This window comes from Ovis canadensis, chromosome 4 (genome assembly GCF_042477335.2).
Source record: "Ovis canadensis isolate MfBH-ARS-UI-01 breed Bighorn chromosome 4, ARS-UI_OviCan_v2, whole genome shotgun sequence".
Lineage (NCBI taxonomy): Eukaryota > Metazoa > Chordata > Mammalia > Artiodactyla > Bovidae > Ovis > Ovis canadensis.
Genome location: NC_091248.1, coordinates 131,913,961 through 131,934,201, shown reverse-complemented (window position 1 = coordinate 131,934,201; position 20,241 = coordinate 131,913,961). Strand labels below are relative to the sequence as shown.

The window sequence follows — 20,241 nt, the reverse complement described above, 5'->3', positions numbered from 1 at the left end:
CCTTCTAGCGAGCAATGCAGGGGCCTCAATGGAGAGCCAGTGTTACTGCTAGTGCTGGGGAGGGCCCCTACATCTTCCCCTTGAAATTTTAGACACGAAACTCAAATTCACGTCCCTGGTTGATCTGGGACTTTGATGGACTTAACCGGTCCCACCCTTTCTACCATCAGGGCTACTGCTACCGTCGATGCAGGTTTTAGGAGCTGCACACAGGCCCCTGAGGACACATCAGACCTGGTCAGGGCCCAGTGAGGACCGCGAAGACCTCGGCACACTTTCGGAGGTGAAGGGGGGTGGAGGATAAGCAAGAAAAGAGCTCTCGAGTGGTAAAATAATGTTTTATTCCATGGATGAGCAAACACTACCATGCCACACCTCACTCCCTCCTGCCAGACCTCGTGGCCAGAGCCGGCCTCCGCTTTCAGACCGAGCTGGCTGTGCAGTCGGTCAAGCCCCCTGACAAGACAGAAAGCACAGCCAGGTAGCATCGGAGCGGTCCTGCGGGCAGCACCTTCATTCTTTTCCCAAACGCTGATGCATCACCTGAAACAAGAAATCCCATGACGGAGATCTTCCAGTCGAACCAAGTGCAACTGACAATTCAGAGCTCGTGGAGATGAAACACAAACCCCCGAACACCAAAGAGCGACACAGACCTGTCTTCTCTGCAGACGAGGATGTCAGGGACCCCTGCTCCCCAGTGGGGGCGGGACCCAGAGACCCGGGACTGATGTTCAGGCTGTCAACAAGCTCCAGAGGCGATGACGGTCTTCAGTGCATTTCCAACGAGCACTTGTAGAGAACAGCTTGGGCAGGCTGCGAGCATGCAGGCAAAACACAACAAGGACTTGGCGGAGGGCAGGGGGCAGTGGCGATGGCTGACCGCAGTCCTGTCTCTATATACAATGGAGTGAGATACACGAGGATGCTGGCTTGCCTCTGAGCAGAGGATGCCTCACGAGGCCAGGCTGGAATGTTGCCGAGGCTGCTTGCGTGCAGGGGGTGGGGGTTGGGGGCGATGCTGGCGCGGGCCCCTTCGTTCCTCCAGGGTTCTTGTCACCCGAGCACACATGACCAGCCTGGAGGTGGAGCTAATGCTTGGTCTTTTCATGTTTTTTAACCAAATGTCATCTGAAGAGATAACCTATCTGGGAGGAAAGGGATGGGCTTCAGGACGCGTGGAAATGGACGGCGCGAATCTGAGCCAGACCCTAACGCACTTGGTGGGAGGCGAGTTTTTATTTATGACCCTTTAGTGAACAGTGCCGCATGTCGTTTGCAGTATTTTTGAAACGTCCCCACAAAGTCTAGAGACGACCTTGAGGAGAAAGCCGTTACTTCTGATCTGTTTTTTTTATCCAAACAAGTGCAAAGCCTACATACTGACTGAACGAAACCAAGCAAAACAAAACAAAGCAAAAAAAAGAAAAAAGAAAAAAAGCGCACAGCAAAACAAGCCGGTGATCAGAGACAGTGTCAGGTGAAAACCATAGAAAAATGCAAACTAATTCCAGAAGGGTAACCATCAGCATCAGCTACAGTGACACTTTGTACAGCCCCTTAAAATGTGGAATCTCCTAATTGAAGAGGAGCGGGCCAATCTAGGGACAGGTACTGTGAAAGTAATTGTGCTCTGGTTGGTCCATGGCGCGGTGACGTCACGTGGGGGTGGTGCTCCCTGGTGGGCGCGGTACTCGGGGGAGGCCGGGTCCCACGCTGCCGCTAGCCAGCTCCAGTTCCAGGGCCGTGCCGTCCAGGCTCCGCTTTGTTCCTTGGGGAGGGTCGTGGGGAGGCCCCGGTCACGCTGCAGGGGGAGGAGGCGGTGGTTCCAGGCTCCGAAGAAGCCCCTCGGGAGCGGCGACGCACCTCCACCCGGCAAGGAGCTTGTTTCTGGAGCGGAAATGCCTTCGGACCCGAGACACACATGCGATGAAGGAGGCGCCCCCGCCTCTGCTGGACAGGCCGCGGGGTGCCCAGAGCAGCGTGCCCTGTCCCAGGGGGTGCCGGGCGGTGCGTCGTGGGGCTCAGTCCTCCTCCTCCTCCTCTCTTGCTGTGACTGCGGGGAGCTTGTCCTGGATCCTGAAGCATTCCACGAAGAACCCCAGGATGGAGCGGTACAGGTGCTGCTGCAGGGCGGCGCTGCTGAAGTAGTGGCTCTCGTCCGGGTAGATCTGCAACGGGGGCAGAGGACTCAGCCACGTGGCCACCGCCCCCCTGTGGGCCAGGCACCCGGGAGACGCGGAGACCCCCCCACCCCACCGCCCGCGTGGCCAGACTCTTAGCTCCGACGGCAGAGGGCGTCCTCAGAGCATCAGGGAAGGAATCGGACAACACTGTCTAGTAGACTCTGTGCCTCTGGCTCTGCTTGTTCAGATCCGCAACGTGGATCCAGGCTCGGGGACCACAGAGGCCGCGGGTGGGCCTGCAGGGGTCAGGACTCCCAGAGAACTGGGCGGAACAGCGTCTCTGAGACCCCAGTGAGTGCAGGAAGCTCCCAGCTCGCCAGGCACAGGGGCTTTCCTGGACCTCAGCGTCCAGAGGTGTCCAAATGGAGACGATTATCATCATCAAATCTAACTCATTAAGCGTGGTGAGGATTGAAAGACAAAATTTCCCTGAAAGGCTCAGAACAAGGCCTGGGACACAAAACGCTGTGTTCAGTCGTGTCCAACGTTTGTGACCCTGTGGACTGTAGCCCACCAGGCTCCTCTGTCCATGGGATTCCCCAGACAAGAGTACTGGAGTGGGTTGCCATTCCCTTCTCCAGAGGACCTTCCCGACCCAGGGATGGACCCCAGGTGTCTGGCATGGCAGGCGCCCTAGGACACGGCGGGGCTGAAAAGATGGCAGCTGATCATCCCGTCCCCAAGTGTGATGGCCCCAGGCACCCTGGGCTCCACCCAGCTTCCACACGAAGGGCCTGGTCCCAGCAGAGACTCAGAGCCAGGTCTCACTGGCCCCAAAGCCTGTGGTCTTGCCAGGATACCAGGCTGCCTCTTGCGCGTGCACCCCGTCCTTCTCTAGCGTCTCGGGTGTCTTTGTGACACCCACCTTGGTCTCAGTATTTAGGAAGGTGGTCCTTGAGCTAGTGCCTGTGTCTTAAGCCTCAAACAGCTCTGAGAGGTGCAGAGCGGGAGGCACCTCTCCCCCTCGCTGGGTCCTGGGCCCCGGAGCCCTCAGCTGGCCTGTCACCGTTACAGGCCTGAGCGTCTCAGCTGCTCTGCGTCTGCAGCCGTATCCAGGGGGCCTGGCCTGGGCCCCACCTGTATCTGCGGCGTGATCCACTCCTGCACTCAGAGCTCTGCTGCTGGACCTACTGGGGCTGCGACGTGTCATACGATGCACTTGGCCTTGTAGTGTGACCTGAGCTCTCTCAACGGAGCTCAGATGACATGTGAACTAGGCAGGACTCTGTCCTGCGGGGAACCGCTCCCTGGGGGTGCAGGGCGGGATAAGGGGCGTTCCAAAGGGGCCTGAACGCAGCCCCAGAGCAGAACCCAGCTGCCGTTTGTTGCTGTTCTTCAGTCGCTCAGCCGCGTCCAGCTCTGCAACCCCATGGACTGCAGCACGCCGGGTTTCCCTGCCGTTCACCATCTTCAGAGTTTGCTCAAACTAATACCCCCTGAGTCAGCGATGCTATCCAACCGTCTCGTCCCCCGTTCCCCCCTTAAGCCCTGCTCATCCCACCCGATGTGTCCCCGACCACCTCCCAGGACCGGGCCCAGCAGCGTGTCCCTGCAGAGTGGGAAGACTGGGCGTGTGGCTTGCCTCTGTCGGGGGGCAGGGGGTGTCTTGGGCCAGCCCTGTACCTGTAAGCTGTAATTAGCCTTTCCCTTAATGAGCTGTGTGATGAGCTCTGCCGTGTGCTGGAAATGGATTTTTTCTGTTGAAAGAAAGAGGACAGAGTCTGTCAGAGCCCGTGGCGGCACGGAGGGCGACGTTCCCCGCAGCCCCCAGGGTCAGGCGCTCACCGTCCGCGGTTGCGTGGATGACCAGGAACTGCTGCCCTTCCAGCGCGGACACCCGGGGTGCCACCTTGACCATCTGCAGGCGGGGAGGGGGGTCAGCACGGGCCTGGCTGGGCGGCGCAGCGGGCGCTCTCTCCCTGCCCTGGTGGTCTCGCCCGATCAAGAAGAGGACGGGGCAGGAGATGAGGGGTGGGGGGGAAGGGAGGGCAGGAAGACAGGGTCCCCTCCCCCTGCAGGAAGCCTGGGGCCGCCATCCCGCCGGGAGTGACACGCTGGCCAGAACGATGTCCGTGCGTGGCTTTCAGCCCTGAAGCCTCAGCGGCCTCCGGGGCCCCAGGTGAGGAGAGGCCTGGGTGACCTCCGCTCTCAGCCGCTGCGCGGGGACTGGGGGGTGGGTCAGAGGTGCGTCCTGCCTGCTCCCTCCCATCCAGGGCTCGCTCTCTCCCGGAGCAGAAGCAGCCTTGGGGGCAGAGCCCATGCATACGTCAGCCTATGGACCCCAGGACAGACTTCCCCACCCAAGCCTTCCCCGCTTCCTCCTCTGCTCTCCGGCTCCAGACGGACAGCCAGATGCATCTGGGAGAGGGCTCGGTCACCCATGTCCTCAGGGGTGGGGCCAGGGGCTTTCTCAGAGGGAGCTGTGCTGGGATGCAGGCCGGCAAAAGGCTAAGAGGGGGCCGTCCCAAGCAGTGGCCGCGACCAGACGTACCTCGTACGCTCGGTTGTCAAGTCCGTGGAGGCCCAGGTACCTCTCGGAAAATGCAGACGCTGGACGGAAGCAGAGGGGAGCGTTAGCCCTTGGCCTCGGCCCCTCGGACTGTGAAATAGCTAGAGTAAAGCCCCTAGAGAGCCTCGCTGAATTTGAAAACACAGAGTATGTCACATGTATTCCACGGGGCAATCATTCTAGGTTATTAAAATCTGGAATTAGGCGAGTTCCTGTATGGTTTTCAGCTGAAATGTGCACGAATCACTTCCCAAAGATGAAAGTGTCAGCCGTGAGCCTCCTGGCCCCCAGCCCCTGCTGCTGTGTCCCTGAGTGCAGCTGGAGCTGATGGCCAAGCCTCCCTGCGGCCCTGACCTGAGTGCCGGCTCTCACAGCCCGCGGAGAAGGCCTGTCCCACACTTAAACCAGCGGTGATGTCACAGAACCATTTGCGTTTGGGGAAAAGAGGCTGGCTGACCAAAGGGCAGGGACGCCGGGAGCCTCAGGCCCAGATCAGTGACCAGAGAGCCAGGTCCAGGCAGGCGTGGGCCGGCCCCCACACCTGGGGTCGCACCGTGGAGGGGGGCCTCAGGTGGGGGGAGCAAGGAGGAGCAGACCCCCGGGACCCTCGGCCGCGAACACCCCCAGGCTGAGAGAGACACGGCTCGGGCTCTGCCAGCTGACCCTGGGGCACAAGCAGAAGGCTGGCCCTGGGGGTGGCGTGCAGGGAGCCCCTCCCTTCCCTCCGCTCCCACCATGCCCACGCTGCAGGTGGACCGCTGGTCGAGTTTCAGCTCCTAGTCTCACGTCGGGGAGGATGGTTCAGGGACGCAGGTGGGTCAACCCCTTTCAGAATAAGCAGCTTGGAAAACCCCCCGCCCTGCACTCCCAACTCAGGCTGTCTACTAGGCGTTACCGCTGCCCACACCTCCCCGAGGGGTATCAGACGAGGCCCTGGGGTGTGGCGCGGGGAGGGTGTGTGCCCTCCTCGTCAGGACCCTCACCATAGAGCTTGAAATCCGTGATGGGGGAGAGCGCGGAGCCGCAGCTGAAGACTGGAGCCTGGCCGTCGCCCTTGGCCGGGAGGAGGTAGGTGCTCAGGTACCCGCCATAGTCCTGGGGGCGGGGACAGACAGGGGCGGGGCTCAGCAGCGCTGCCACTAGGCCCTTTCTTACACCCATGGTGGATTCACGTCATGTCGATGTTTGGCAAAGCCAATACAATATTGTAAAGTAATTAGCCTCCAATTAAAATAAATCAATTTATATTTTAAAAAGTCGACATTAAACATCTCCAGGGGATGTAAAAAGAGGGAACGCAAACACCTCTCCAGCTAAACGCACCGTGAGGCGAGCTCCCTTCTGAGGCCTCGTGTTCATGCGCCGTGAAGGCGGAATCTGATAGTCACGTGGAGTGTGACCTTGCGCTGGAGAACCCTTGTGCGCGTGCACGACTGTCCCGTCCTTTCAGTCCGGCGCCTCCAGCATACCATTGCTTGCTGCCTTCCCTGTCTACAAACAGAGTCAACCCATCTTCTCTGATTTTTTTTTTTTTTGGCTGTACTAGGTCTTAGCTGTGACCTGCGGGATCTAGTGCCCTGGCAATGGGCTAAACCCCGGCCCCCTGCACTGGGAGTGTGGAGTCTTGGCCACTGGACCGCCAGGGAAATCCCCGTTTTCTGTGCTTCTGAGGACGGGCCCATGAGGAGTCAATGTCAAAGGGCTCGGGCACAGGCCACCACGATGCTCTGCTCAGGGGCCTACACAGGACAGATGTCCACACGTGTTCGGCACGTGGCCAGTCCTTTGGATCCGGTGTGGCCCTTACTCTGGGGTTGAGATGGAAGACCACAGCGTGAGCCTCCTTGGGAGAGTGAGCATGACACCAGGCCTGCCGTGGGTGCAGGTTGGCCCAGATGTCTTCCTGCTTCTTGGCAGGCCAGGAGGGAAGCGGGCACACAGGGCATGCTTTGATGAGCAAAGGTGGGAAGGTGTTAAGGGTGTGGGTGTGTGTGCAGGGGTGTGTGCTGGTGCGGGAGGGTGGCGAGACATCTGTGCCAAGCTCACTGCAGAATTAACCGGGTTTTGATTGTAAGTTTCTCCTTCAGTAAAACAGGACTATCTTTCTCTTAACGACATAAGAGTCTTTTTGGTTTCTTGCAAATAATTTTCATGGTCAAAGAAATCACCAAGTCTTACAGGTCATTTTGCAGCTTTTTTTTTAAAAACGTTGACTGATCACACCAGAGGCTGGTGAGCACACGCAGTACTGGAACTCTGCTGGGAACCCACTTGCTGCTGGTGGGGATGCCAAGTGTTACAGACTCTGTGGAAGAGAGCTCAGTGGATCCCTCCAAAACTGAGCATTCCCTTATATGATCATACACTCCTTGGTATTTAAGAAGCTGAAAACTTAGATGTCCACAAAAACCTGCACAGGGATGATGTTTTATTTGTCACTGCCACAGCGACTTGGAAGCCACCAAGATGCCCTACAGTAGGTGAGTGGATAAAGCATGGTGCATTCAGGCAGTGACTGTTTGGTACTAGAAAGAAATGAGCTGTGGGAGGGAAAAGAGACGTGGAGGAAACTTGAATGCATATCGCCAAGTGAGAGAAGGCAATCTGACAAGGGCCCACACTGTAAGATTCCAGCGCTATGACGTGCTGGAGAAAGAGAGCCACCGTCCAGTCGGTCAGTCGTGTTTGACTATTTGCAGTCCTGTGGACTGCAGCACGCCAGGCTTCCCTGTCCTTCACCATCTCCCGGAGCTTGCTCAAACTCATGTCCATTGAGTTGGTGATGCCATCCAACCATCTCATCCTCTGTTACCACCTCCTCCTCCTGCCCTAAATCTTTCCCAGCATCAGGGTCTTTTCCAATGAGTTAGCTCTTCCCCTCTGGTGGCCCAAGCACTGGTTTCAGCTTCAACATCAGTCCTTCCAATGAATACTCAGAACTGATTTTCTTTAGGATGGACTGGTTGGATCTCCTTGCTGTCCAAGGGACTCTCAAGAGTCTTCTCAAACACCTCAGTTCAAAAGCATCAGTGCTTCTGTGCGCAGCCTTCTTTATGGTCCAACTCTCATATCCGTATATGATGACTGGAAAAACCATAGCTTTGACTAGACGGACCTTTGTTGGCAAAGTGATGTCTCTGCTTTTTAATACACTGGAGAAGGAAATGGCATCCCACTCCAGTACTCTTGCCTGGGAAATCCCATGGCCAGGGGAGCCTCGTGGGCTGCAGTCCATGGGGCCTCAAAGCATCGGACACGACTGAGTGAGCGCAGTACATGGTACAGCTTTATCACAGCTTCTCTTCCACAGAGCAGGCGTTGGGAAGGGGAGAGCCATGAGCAGGTGGAGCACAGGGACCTGAGGGCAGTGAGGCTGCCCTGGGCGGCCCTACAGTCATGGACAAGTGGCACCATACGTGTGTCTGAACCGCAGACGGTGCAGCCCCGGGAGTGAGCCCTATGTGAACTACGGGTTCTGGGCGATCGCGGTCCATCAGTGCACGTTCACCGAGTGTGAAAAGAAAGGTAGCAAGTGGCAGCGATGGTGATGGGGGAGGCTGTGCAGCTTGCGAGGAAACCGCTCAAGTTTGCTGTGGACTTGAAACTGCTTTAAACAAAGTCTTTTGCGAAAAAAAAGTGTGGAACACATCTTTCCCAGAGGACTCAGGGCCTTCTAGGATCTCAGCGAGTGTGTTCTGGGCCCCGGCACCACGCTGTCCTTGGGGGTGAGCTGCAGCCCACAGGCAGAGCTGCAGGACGCAGCCGGGCCGGCCCCGGCTCTGGGAGCTCCTAGGCTGCATGACGAGGGAACATGGAGCCTGGGCGGGGCCCACACCCACTCAGGTGGGCCTGAGAAGGGAATCAGGGGACTTCCCTGGTGCGCCAGCAGGTAGGAATTCGCCTTGCAAATGCAGGGGTCGCAGGTTCCATCCGTGACCTTCAGGGGGTAACTAAGAGCCCACATGCCTTGCAGCAACTAAAGCCCAAATTGCAAGTCGCGAGCCCTAGAGCTGTAACTAGAGTCCAAGGGGCACGACATGAGGTCCCACAGGCTGCAACTAAGACCTGAGGCAGCCCAATTAAAAATAATTATACAAAAAAGGGAGAAAGAGGGGAGCATGCCCACCAGCTACGGGGATCAACGGTTTGTTCCTCTGAAGAGACGCAGTCACTGAGTCCATGAGCTTCTGTCTGAGGCACTATTCAGAGAGGCCAGGGACCCACTGGGCACAGCGGCCGAGGAAGGTGCAGGGGCCAGGGCTGGGTCCAGATGCCCACCGTGGGGAGGGGCCAGGCGATGCGGGCCAGGCTCCCGGCAGTGGGGGCCACGCTGGGGGAGACTCCCAGGCTGGACAGAGGCTGAGCCCAGCCCGGAGCCTGGCCTTGAGCTGCGGCCAGTCTGCTGGGCAGGAACTGCTGGGGGCAGTCAGTAGGGCTATCACGGCAAGGTCTGCTGTGGGTCATCCAGCCTCCTCGGAGCCTCACAGGCTGGGAGTGGGCTTTCGCTAGGACGGACTGAGCTGAGGACTCTGTCCAGACTCAGGTCCGACCCCGGGGCGGGCCCTTTACCGCCGCACCTCCTGGGGCATTCTGGGACCCTCCACGGGGCGGTGTCGCATGTCTGATGCGTGAGGCTCCCGGGCAGCGCTGGGCTCAGAGGTGATGACCCAAGAGTTTGCCCTCTGGTTACCTGTTCAAACCCCCACCTGCTGTGAGGCCACTCCAGGCCCCTCTGCGGGGCTGTTCTCTCAGCGGGAGGATGGTTCTGCCTGTCCCTCTGTGCTCCTGCCGTGACCCCAAGGGCCCACGGTCCAGGCCTAACCATGGTGGGGAGGGCACCACAGTGACAGGAGGTGGTCCTCCGGGGACCCAAGGCCCAGTCACGGGCCCCACACCCGGCTCCGGCCCGCAGACGCGGGGCGCCCGTGGACGCTTCTCCGGTTTGACAGCGCAGGGTATGAGTCGCCCCACCCACTCCCTTCCTTGTAAGGGAACCTAGTCAGTGAACATGAAAGAAGAAAAGTCGTGTCTGACTCTTTGCGACCCCAAGGACTGCAGCCCACCAGGCTCCTCTGTCCATGGAATCTGCCAGGCAAGGACGCTGGAGTGGGTTGCCATTTCCTTCTCCAGGGGATCTCCCCGACCCGGGGATGGAGCCTGGATCTCCCGCACTGCAGGCAGACACTTTACTGTCTGAGCCGCCAGGGAGCCCTTCCAAAATGAACACGGCCCCTGCACACAAGGACGTCGCAGCGGGCGGCAGTGGCGACGGACCTGGTGCAGGAGACGCAAGAGGCCTGGTTTGGTCCCTGGGTCGAGAAAATCCCCTGGAGGAGGGCATAGCAACCCACTCCAGCATTCTTGCCTGGAGAATCCCATGGACAGAGGGCCTGGGGGAGCTACAGTCCACGGGGTCACAAAGGAGTGGTCACGACTGAGCGGACACGCAGGTCCAGCGCTGCACATGGCAGGCGGATTCTTTACCAGACGGGCCGTCAGGGAAGCCAGCGCTGCTCATCGAGACACAGACACAGAGACCCCGCCTCCCCCTGTTCCGGGCGCCACCCTGAGAACCCAGCAGGCTGGTCCTGAAAGCAGTCAGGAGCCTCACAGAGCACGCCCAAGGGATCTGCTTCTTCGTGCCTTCCTTCCAGATGATGTGAGAAGCTCCTGAGGCTCGGGGGTCTAGATGAAGACCCCCCAAACCCCCCCACCCCTGCGCCGGACTGAACACCCAAACTCTTTTTAAGCAAGAACTGCTCGCCCGTGGTGGGACCAGAGGTGCATCCTACGCATCAGGATTCGGCCGGGTGACGAAGCAGGTGGGGGCCCGAGCAGGGGGTGTGGACCCCAGCCGGCAGCTCACCTTCCCAAATACGGCCACGCGCGTCTTGTCAATGTACGGCTCCTTCAGCATCACCCTGCAAGGCCAGGCAGAGAGGGAGGGGTCAGTGCGGCCTGGAACCCAACCCGGGGGGCTGGAGCTGGGCTTTCCCGCCCTTTTCAAAGATGAAAGCCCTCTCTTAGAGGAAACACTGAGACTCTAACTGTTGGCTGCGCTTACGCAGTGCCTTGGACGCCCACGTGAAGCACTCGAGGCTCCCGTGCGTCGCCACGGGGCAGCCGGGCCTGCAGAGCTCGCAGGTGGAGAACTGGGGACTCACAGCAGCACAGGCCGTGCTGGAGACTCGTGGGCCCGGCTGGGTCCTGTCTCTGCCACGGTCACCCCTCGGTTGGACCACGTGAACCTCAGGCTCAGGGACGGAGCTCTGAGGTCCGCAAGGGTGACTAGGCTGTGTGTCAGGGCACTGGGCCCTCCACCTGCGCGCGCTCGCCCCCAGCTCCTGGGAGGGTCCCTGTCGTGGGCAGCATCTTTCTGCCTTGAGCCTCCCGGCAGGGCTCCATCTGGACATGCCCAGCTCGGCGCCCGGGGGGTGCTGCCTGGGTCCTGCCTCATCCTCTCACTGTGGTCCCCCGGGGCCCCTCATTTCCCCCACGAAGTGGCTGGAATCGTCCTGGTTTCTGGACCCTCCTTCAGCAGCAGGAGTGCTGCCGGGAATCTATGTGCTGCTTCTGTCCGCTTGCCGCCACTGCGAAGTCTCCCTCCCCTGCTTCCCATCACCCCTTTGCGGGTATCGCCCAGCAGTTATTTTCTTGTGTCTGCTGGCTGGAGCCGCCCGGTCACTTCTGACTGCCCTTCTCAGTCTGGGGGACTCTAAAATTCCCGAGCCTGGGCCCCAAGAGTGCACGGTCCTCCAGTCGGCTCTCCAAGGGTCCCAAGCCCCAGACCCGGCCAGCCCTTCAGGGTTACAGCAGCGCTTCTACGGTGATGTCAGAAGCCCACGGACCCCCAGTTCCTGGGGCTGGGCGGGCCAGTCCAGAGTGGAACAGCAACTGCTCTGACTTCTTACCATGATACAAATTCAGGTGACTTCTGTGCCCTTGGTACAGTCAGCCCTCTGCATTCAGGAGTTTCACATGCACAGATTCAACCAAATGCTTATTGAAACTATTAAGGAAGAAACCCAGAGAGTTCCAAAAAGCAAAACTTGAATTTGCCACACTTTGACAACTATCTATATAGCATTTACATTATATTGACAACTCCTCCCCCCTAAAAAAACCCCAGAAAAATTCAGGAATCCAGAGGGAACAGAGATAACACAGTAAACAGAGGAAAAACCATCACTAACATATCTAGAAAGAGAAGAAATACTGAACCAATAAGACAAGAAGACTTTGCTCTTGGGTAAAGAGAGAAGGTTACGGATTTTGAAGCGTCATGTCTGCCAATAAACATTAAGAGAAAGGCCGGAAAATAGGAGATAAAGGGGTGTTGAGAACAAACCCAGAAGCACCAAAACCAGTACAATAAAAGCTCCACAGAGAAACAACAGAGAAAGGAGAAGTCAGCAGCACACTACGGTGAAGCTTTCCGAGGACGAGGACGAAGAACAATTAGTCTCCGGGCTGAAGAGTCCCACACCAAGCGCGGACGTCTCAGCATGCCAAGAGCGAGGAGGTCCTTCTCCCAGAAGGGAGCAATAGGCTGTCTATGAGGATTAGCAAAAATAGGAAGACCAGCAGACGTTTCTCACTAGCAACCCCAGAGGGTGGATGATTCCAGGGCCTTCTAGACAGAGATTACTATCTATGTAGATTTTACATGTAGATAAGCAATAACCTCAAACGTGGGAATAGAATAAAGACATTTTATAATGTTTTCTAGATTCACGAAGGACAAAGTAAATAAAAAGGGGGATATATATCTGTTGTTCTGTGGCATGAGACCTGGGGTGCGTGCAAAGCCCCCGACCTAGGGACGGTGTGGCAGGGCAACGGGGGTGACCTGCAGACACCTGGTCCAGGTGGAGCGGGAGAAAGGGATACGGGAATCGACATCATTAGCAGGGGTGGTGAACTGATGTTTTCAAACTGTGGTGCTGGAGAAGACTGTTGAAACCAGTCAATCCTAGAGGAAATCAACCCTGAGCATTCACTGGAAGGACAGATGCTGAAGCTCCAATACTTTGGCCACCTGATGTGAAGAGCCGACTCATTGGAAAAGACCCTGATGCTGGGGAAGATTGAAGGTGAGGGGAGAAGGGGACGACAGAGGATGAGATGGTTGGATGGCATCACTGACTCAATGGACATGAGTTCGGGTAAACCCCAGGAGATGGTGAAGGTACCCAAGTGAAAGACAAAGGTGCCGTCCAGGAAAAATTAAGTGATGTAGCAGAAAGCAGGGCATGAGACCCCACGGGGTCTGCAGCCAGCACCATGCACGCAGTGATCCTGCACCTCTGACGGCTGACCTCACCGCGCAGCTGATGTACCATGCCTGGGAGAATGATGGTCCTCACCTGTGACAACCAGAAGTCGAGTGATGAGCAGTTGTGACGTGATGACAGCCGTGTTCAGAAAGGCGGAAGCAAACGCTTGATGAAGGAGGTGAGGGGGTCGAGGGTGGCTGCCTCTGCAAAGCAGGGCTGGTGGGAGGGTCGGGTGAAGGGCAAGGGAACTGGTGTGGTTGATTTATGCATTTGTTATGGGTTGAATTCTGCAACATATGTTGGATTTCTAACCCCTCAAACCTCAGTGTGGGACCACACCTGTCGATAGGGCCCACTGCCGATGTGATGAGTAAGTCAGGATGAGGTCACACTGGAGTGGTGTCCTTCTAAGGGGAGAAGAGACACAGAGGCCTCGGGAGGACACAGCCCATGAAGACACACGATCGCAGAGACGGGTGTACAAGCCGAAGATTGCCAGCATCCACGGGAGCGGGAAGAGCAGGCAGGACCCTCCCCACCAGGCGTTAGAGGGAACGCAGCCCTGCCCACACCCCATCCTGGCTTCCAGCCCGAGGAGATGCAACACTTAACACCTTGGCTTGTTTCAAACATGGTGCAGGTGCCATAGGGCAGCCTGGCAGACTTCAGGTCACACACACACACACACACACACACACACACACACAGCCTAGGTCGACCTGCAAAGCACGGCGGTCACACCCATACAATGGACCCACTGAAGACCCCTCTCCAAGTTTCTCAGTTCTCTCCTTGTGACCCCAGTCCCTGATACGCTGACAGGGCTCGAGGACCATCTGGTGAAAGGGCCCACCCGCTTCCAGCGGGGTTCTGCTGCACGGCCGGATGTCCAGACCACAGGGGCTGGGACTCTGTCTGTGGATACCACGGTGTCCGCCCCAAGGGGCCTTGGTGCTGGGGTCTTGGCTCCATTCCAGTTCATAAACTATCTCGGACTTTTGCTCGCAGCCCTGTGTGCACATCCACAGGCAGCCTCCGATCTCTGGCGACCGGCCCAGCAGCGACTTTACCTGGAGGGTCACTTCCCGAGCTGAAGCCACGCGTCACGGTCACGACCCTCACCTGTAAAGTGCTTGGGAGGCTTCTGGGGAAACAGTGTTTCCAACATCAAATATTTTTATGATCTTGTTGCTGCCTGTGCTCAGTTGCTCACTTGTGTCCGACTCTGCGACCCCATGGACTATAGCCTGCCAGCCTCCTCTGACCGTAGGATTCTCCAGGCAAGAAAACCAGAGTGGGCTGTCATTTCCTTCTCTAGGGGATCTCCCCACCCGGGGATCGAACCCGTGTCTCTTGCATCTCTGCATTGGCAGGCAGGTACCTTACCACTGCACCACAACTATGTCCACTAATTACCAGGCAGTTCCATGTGCTGGCCCTTTCCAGGGCAGCGGTGGAGCCTCCAGACGGGGGAGCGTGGTTTGGGCTCCGGGAGCACGTCTCGCCTCCTGGACACTCTCAGCTGCAGCACAGGGCAGGGCGTCCTTCTCGAGGGAGCAGGTGCAGAGCTCAGCTCCACCCCAGGGTCTGCAGAGGCCCCATGTGAGGAGGGAGAGACTCTGGCCTCCAGAGGCACGTCTGGGGATGGCGGGCTGACACCCCGGAGCGGCAGTGCTCATACCTTCCAGCCTTCCCCGTGTCCACGCCATCTCAGGCTGTCCCCACCAGTGGCTGGGGTGGGACCCCCGCTGGCCCCTGTCAGTCTGGCAGAGACGCTCAGGGTCCAGATGCCCCTGGAAGCCGATTCCTCCCTCTGTCTGTCCTTCCCTGTGTCAGACCCCCACGGTTGGAGGGCTCTGCCCCGCTGTGCTCCAGCCTGCGTTCTGCACAAACACGCCTCCTGCATGTCCGAACGTGTCCAGGCACTGCTTCCCAGGGACCCACGCTGACGCAGGCATCATGGATCACAGAGCTGCTCCCAGCACTTTTGGAGCTGGGGAACCTCACAGCCAGAGACTTGACGAGACACGAGCGCGGGGCGGGCGGGAGAGGCGTCATGAAGACTGCCCTTCCCTGCACGTGTGTGGCAGCGGCAGAACGTTGGGAGGGACGCAGGGCGCGTGGCCCAGCCCACTCTCCTGATGTGTCCACGTCTGTCCCCCTGTTCCTCACCATCTCCCAGAGTTTGCCCAGGTTCATGTCCATTGAATCGGTGATGCGATCTAACCATCTCGTCCCCTGTCACCCATGTCCCCTTTTGCCCTTAATTTCCCCAGCATCAGGGTCTGTTCCAATGAGTTGGCTCTTTGCGTCACGTGGCCAAAATACTGGAGCTTCAGCTTCAGCATCAGGCCTTCCAATGAATATTCAGGACTGATTTCCTTTAGGATGGACTGGTTGGATCTCCTTGCGGTCCAAGGGACTCTCAAGAGTCTTCTCCAACACCACAGCTCAAAAGCATCAATTACTCCAGCGTTCAGCCTTCTTTATGGTCCATCTCTCCTATCCGTACACAACTACTGGAAAGACCATTTGACCTTTGTCCGCAAAATGATGTCTTTGCTTTCTAATATGCCGTCTGGGTTTGTCATAGCTTCTGGTTATTCCTCTCTCCTTAAATTTCCCTGTTTGAATGTTTCCCGCCAGGGCTCTCTCCCAGAAAACTTGCTACACTGCTACCAGGATCTCGGTTCTGAAGATGAAGGTGACTTTGCCACCTCCTGGCTGAAAACCCTCTGAGGGGACGCTGCTGCTTGGAGAGCAGGCGGCAGCTCGGAGGACGGGAGGGGAGGCGCCTAGTCCAGCCACCCACCCCTCCCCGCATCCCTGGCTTACATGCCGCGTGGTATTTACAGTTGGGGGGCCCTGAACTCCCTGCACCCCTGCATCACCTCGACCTTCGCTCACAGTATTTTCCGTGTGGAACGTGCATCTCTCATTTCCTGCGGACACATCCTTATTTATTAATCCTTTGAGGTGAGGTCCTGGCTGGAAGCCATCTCCTTGCAGGAGCTCCTCTGGGCAAGGCTGTGCTCCCCTCTGATGCCCCGAGTGCCCGTTCACATGCCCGGCTCCTCCTCCACGGAAGGAGAGACCTGCTGGGCTCCCAGACCAGGGGTAGGGAGCCCCGGGGAGTGAGCATGGGGGGCTGGCCTCATGGTTCCTTAAACTGAGAAAACCGGGCTATGTCTTTCTAATGAGAATACAGACCCAGATACTAAGAGAGCTGAGTAAACTTCCGACGGCTCCAGGCATGTGGGGAGCAGCCTCCCGAGGTCTGTGTGCCTGGGGTGGCTTGTGCTCCTGACCCCAGAAGCCTCAGTGGCTTAAGAGTTGGCCAATTTTTCTATTTTACTATTATTTTCCTGGAACTGGTTCTGCCTTGTTTTTGAACAGATGGCCGATCAATCCCTTATTTTTGGAAACACCGTGGGTGTGAAACAGCCGTGTGCCCTCTGTCTCTGCTCGGAGGAGGGTGGCCAGGCTAGCCATGCCGGCGGGGTGCATGAAGGACGCTGTGTCCTCCGCCAGGGCCTCTGGGCTTTGGGGGCGGTGTCAGACCAGGGAAGGTGAGGGCAGGGGGCAGCGGCAGGCGGGGAGGGACAAGAAAGGGGGGCTCAGGGGAGGGGGCTCCGCCACCACCCGGCACACCCCTCCTCCCCCCGAGCCCCGCCAGGGCCTCGTGCTTCTCCCCAGGAGACGCTGCAGCACCGGTGCCGACTGGGCGCCACCCGCTCCTCCTCCTCCTCTGCTGGCTGAGCTTTCACTCGCTCTTCCTTCCTCTGCCCCAGCCCTCTGGGTCTCGGGGCGGGAGGGGGGTGCTGCCCCACTGCTCTCGTGGTTGATTGGTTTTGGGCTCCTGGGGAGGCTCCTCCCTTCCCTTCTGAAGATTTCTGTTAGTGGATCAAGGTGCTGAAGGCAGGTGCTCTGGCAGCCATCCTGTGAGCATGAGGAGCAGAGGCTGAGTGGTGCTCCATGCTTGGCTGAGATGAGAGCTGGAGGGAGCCAGGCCTGGGGCAGACCCTCACCACTGGGTCTCCAGCCAGCAAACCTGATGCCTGACGCCTGTCTGGACTCCAGAGCCAATATAGTGCCGTGTCTGTAAAGCACGTTTGATGTTGCACGTGTGTTTGTGTGTGCTGTTGATTTTCAGGCAAAAGTATGGCAACGGATGCGCCTTCCCAGACTCTCGGGTCCTCAGCCGTCTCTCCCGCCCCAATCTTCTACCTGTAGCACGTGAAGGTCCGGCCGCGTGGCCTGTCTCTCCACCAGCTCACAACTCCCTTGAGGAGAGGGTACCATTCACTCACTCACTCACGGTTTCATCCACTTAATACTTACTTACTGAGTACACGTCACATGTACATACACATCACACGTATGCACACGTCACACAACATCAATCTTTCTAAAAACAAGAGAGAAAATGTTCTGAAAAGTCAGGAGAGTGAAACCTCGTAAACCTCCAGAGTGCAATCGTGATGACTCATGGGCTGGAATGTCACGCTGTCTTACCGCCCTTCAGTCAGCAAACACTGATCCACCTGGGCGCTATATCACACTCTTCGAGGCCCAGGGTCCAGCACCACGCACCCGGATCTCAAGGAGGATGACCGCTGTGCCCACACCCTTCCCGTCCCTGCAGCACCTGAGTCCGTGCGTCTCACGCCTCTCCCACGTGAAGTCTGCCGCGTATGCGGTAAACTGGGAAGACCCCGCCTTGGCCGATGTGCCTGCAGGCCAGCGAGCGGCACAGGTCCCTGACAGCTCTCGTTCCGGGGTGACAATAACATCCAGTCAACACCTTTGCTCCTCGGCCCCTTCTGTTTCCGGAGACTCTACCGGCCCTGCCTCCGCGAGCAGGACGTGGGAGAGCCATAAAAACGCGGAGCGGGGCTTCCGACCTGTCTGCTGCACCCCTTTCTCAGGAAGGAGGTGACCAGCTACATGGGTCACCTTCTCTCTCCCTCTCCCTGTCCTCTCCCCCCATGACCAGTGGCCAAGGCCTGTGACCACAGCACCGGGAACCCACAAAGACCCACGTCATGGTCTCTGCACCTTGTCGCAACCAGCAAAGCTGAAAGGCCACCAGCCATGCGACGACTAGGACCCTGGCCTTTGGGAGCGTATCGCTTGCAGGAATTCACTGGGGAATCACCAGAGACTTCTGGGGGTGCCTGCAAAGCACAGGCGGGATGTGTGCACCACCAGGAAACAAGGCCACAACGCACCCCGGGTAGAGAGGCGACCCCCCAACCCCGTTCCAATGGCGCCGTCGGGGTGCTCACCGCACGGCCTCCATCTGGTCCTTCTCCTCCAGGGAGCCCAGCCTCCGCCTCACCTCGTGCAGCAGCCTGGTGCCCTGGAAGCCGCTGCCACGGCCGTCGCACTTGACCACCACGGCCCCGTGGCTGCTCACCATCACCGTCTCCCAGGTCACCGCAAACTTCTCGGCCACACTCTGGCTCCCCGGGGTGCCGTCCCTGGAAGAGACAGGTCAGGCCTGAGCATGCAGCTACGGGGCGGGGGGTGCGGTGACTGGTCCTGCAGACTCGGGAGCCTGGGGATGCTCTCCTGGGGCAGAGCCAGCCCCCACACCCGGCTCCACACGTCCGCACCCCCCAGCACGAGGGCGCTGAAGGGCCCGTTCCTGGGGAGAGACCCTGGACAGTCCTCCTCTTCCCCTCCTGCCTGGCTCCCACTACGGCCCACCTCTCCCGTCCTTCCCGGGCGGGTTCCCAGGCTGCCCCCTCAGTGCCCATCATGTGAGTGATCACGCTGTGGTGCTCCTTCCGGCGGCCCCTGGTTTGAGGGAATTAGGGGGCTTCCCTGATGGCTCAGACAGTAAAGAATCTGCCTACCATGCAGGAGGCCTGGGTTCCATTCCTGGGTTGGGAAGATCCCCTGCAGAAGGGAATGGCCACCCGCTCTAGGATTCCTGCCTGGAGGGTCCCAGGTGCGCGCATGTGCTCGTATGCATGTGCTCTGTGTACTGGTGTGTGCGTGTGAACACGTGGGCGTGTGTGAACATGTGGGTGTGTGTGTGTTGTTGTGTGTTATGTCCATTTGTGTGGTGTGTATGTGTATCTGTGTGTATGTGTATTTCCGTGTATATGTGTATGTGTAAGTCCATATATATGTATATGTGTGTACATGTGTATGTGTGTATGTATGTTTATATATGTATGTGTGTGTCTCCGTATATATGTGTATGTATATGTTGGTGTATATGTGTATGTCTGTGTATATGCATCTGTGTGTGTGTCTGTATACACGTGTATGTGTATGTATGTCCATATATGTGTGTATGTTTGTATATATGTGTGTATGTCTGTATATACGTGTACATGTGTATGTATATATGTGTCTCTGTGTATATGTATGTATATCTGTATGTATGTGTCTGTGTGTCTGTGTATATGTGTATGTATGTCTGTGTATGTGCGTATGTGTGTATGTCTATATATATGTGTCTCTGTGTATGTGTATATGTATGTATGTCTGTATACACGTGTATGTGTGTGTATGTCCATATATGTGTGTATGTCTGTATATATGTGTATGTGTGTGTGTGTCTGTATATACGTGTATGCATGTATGTCTGTATATACATGTCTCTGTGTGTGTCTGTGTATATGTATGTATGTCTGTATATATGTCTGTGTATATGTGTGTGTATGTCTGTGTATACGTGTATGCGTGTATGTCTGTATATATGTGTGTCTCTCTCTCTCTGTGTGTATATGTATGTATGTCTGTATACACGTGTATGTATGTCCATATATGTGTGTATGCCTGTATATACATGTATGCATGTATGTCTATATATACGTGTCTCTGTGTGTATCTGTGTATATGTATGTATGTCTGTATATATGTGTATGTTATGTCTGTGTATATGTGTATGCGTGTTTGTGTATATGTGTGTGTCTGTATATATGTGTATGCGTGTACGTCTGTATATATGTGTCTGTGTATATGTATGTATGTCTGTGCATATGTGTATGTATGTCTGTGTATACGTGTGTGTGTCCGTATACATGTGTCTGTGTGTCTCTTGCTGGTGAAGTGCCCAGACAGTGAGGGGAGAGTGTTAGTGGCAAGCTGGGCAGGACTGTGTGTCCAGCCAGGCGTCTTCGGGTGCAGCCTTGTCACTGAGGGCCTGTCTGGGTGCCAGGGGCGATGCACAGAGCTGTCGGGCTCTGGGCGCCTTCCTGGGTGCTGACTCCCCAGGGGCCCTGGGGCAGCCCCAGTGCAGGCCTCTGCCCTC

The 20,241-nt window shown here is 57.4% G+C and overlaps 1 protein-coding gene across 2 annotated transcripts in view; it reads right to left on the bottom strand.

Moving 5' to 3' along the window:
• Positions 1-1,220: 1,220 nt before the first annotated feature.
• The window catches only part of DPP6 (dipeptidyl peptidase like 6), an 814,558-nt gene continuing 795,537 nt past the window's right edge, over positions 1,221-20,241 (bottom strand). For both annotated transcript variants that reach the window (XM_069587190.1, XM_069587191.1), the window contains exons 20-26: positions 18,260-18,454; positions 10,562-10,616; positions 5,679-5,790; positions 4,678-4,736; positions 3,972-4,044; positions 3,810-3,883; positions 1,221-2,171 (exon numbers count right to left, since the gene is read on the bottom strand). In XM_069587190.1, coding sequence (XP_069443291.1) covers positions 2,025-2,171; positions 3,810-3,883; positions 3,972-4,044; positions 4,678-4,736; positions 5,679-5,790; positions 10,562-10,616; positions 18,260-18,454 — 715 coding nt within the window. In that variant the 3' untranslated portion in view covers positions 1,221-2,024. The remainder of the gene's footprint in view (positions 2,172-3,809; positions 3,884-3,971; positions 4,045-4,677; positions 4,737-5,678; positions 5,791-10,561; positions 10,617-18,259; positions 18,455-20,241) is intronic.